At 39.4% G+C, this 922-nt stretch overlaps 1 protein-coding gene across 1 annotated transcript; it reads left to right on the top strand.

Moving 5' to 3' along the window:
• Positions 1-267: 267 nt before the first annotated feature.
• LOC308415222 (large ribosomal subunit protein eL21-like) lies at positions 268-672 on the top strand (the record flags this gene model as incomplete). The annotated part of the gene is made up of 1 exon (XM_080910237.1): positions 268-672. The coding sequence occupies one exon, from the start codon at positions 268-270 to the stop codon at positions 670-672; it is 405 nt and encodes a 134-aa protein (XP_080766363.1).
• Between the last annotated feature and the right edge of the window lie 250 nt (positions 673-922).

The raw sequence follows: 922 nt of genomic DNA, 5'->3' as shown, positions 1-922 counted from the left end.
ATATGAGTTCTACTTGTTCTATATCCTCTTTAACATTTGGTATTGTAAATAGTTTCTATTACAGTCATTCTAGTGGGTATGAAGTATTATCTCATTGTGGTTTAATTTGCATTTTCTTAATGGCCAATATGCTGTATGTCTTTTTATGTACTAGATTGAATTTCCTCTGTCTTTTTTATTATAATTAATTTTTCTGTTCAAATCCTTTTGCCACTGCAGGTTTTGTTAATCTAATTATTAATTGAAAGCTATGCCTTGCTTTTGACCATGGCAGCCATCTTCCAGTTATCTCACCAAAATGATGAATGCAAAGGAAAAAGGAGAAGCACTCAGTCTATGTGCTCTAGGCCTTTTAGGAAACGTGGAGTTGTTTCTTTGACTGCATTCATGCAAATCAGTGATGTTGTAGACATTAAGAGAGTGGACACTGTTCAAAAAGGAACACCCCATAAGTGTTACCACGGCAAAACCGGAAGAGTCTACAATGTCACCCAGCATGCCGTGGGCATCGTTGTAAACAAGCAAGTTAAGAGAAAGACTCTGGCCAAGAGGATCAATGTGCGGATTGAGCACATCAGGCACTTGAAGAGCAGAGACGGCTTCCTGAAGGGGGTGAAGGAGAACAATCAGAAGGAAAGGAAGCCAAGGAGAAGGGCACCTGGGTTCAATTGAAGCACCAGCCTGCTCCACCCAGAGAGGCGCACTTTGTGAGACTATCAGAAAAGGGCCTGAGCTGTTGGAACCTGTTCCATAAGAATTCATGGCCTAGTGCACTAGCATTAGTGATAAGTGCTCAACCTGCAGAGCTGTGAAACGAGGTGAGATCCAGTCCTGGTTCATTCTTTTTTTTTTTTAAACAACTTTATTTTACAAAACAAAGATAAATGTACAGATTTTAAGCATTTTTGCATAAAATTATACA

This window comes from Micromys minutus (genome assembly GCF_963924665.1).
Source record: "Micromys minutus genome assembly, chromosome: X".
Taxonomy (NCBI): domain Eukaryota; kingdom Metazoa; phylum Chordata; class Mammalia; order Rodentia; family Muridae; genus Micromys; species Micromys minutus.
Note: the sequence above shows the minus strand (reverse complement) of the source record. Positions and strands in the feature narration are given on the sequence as shown.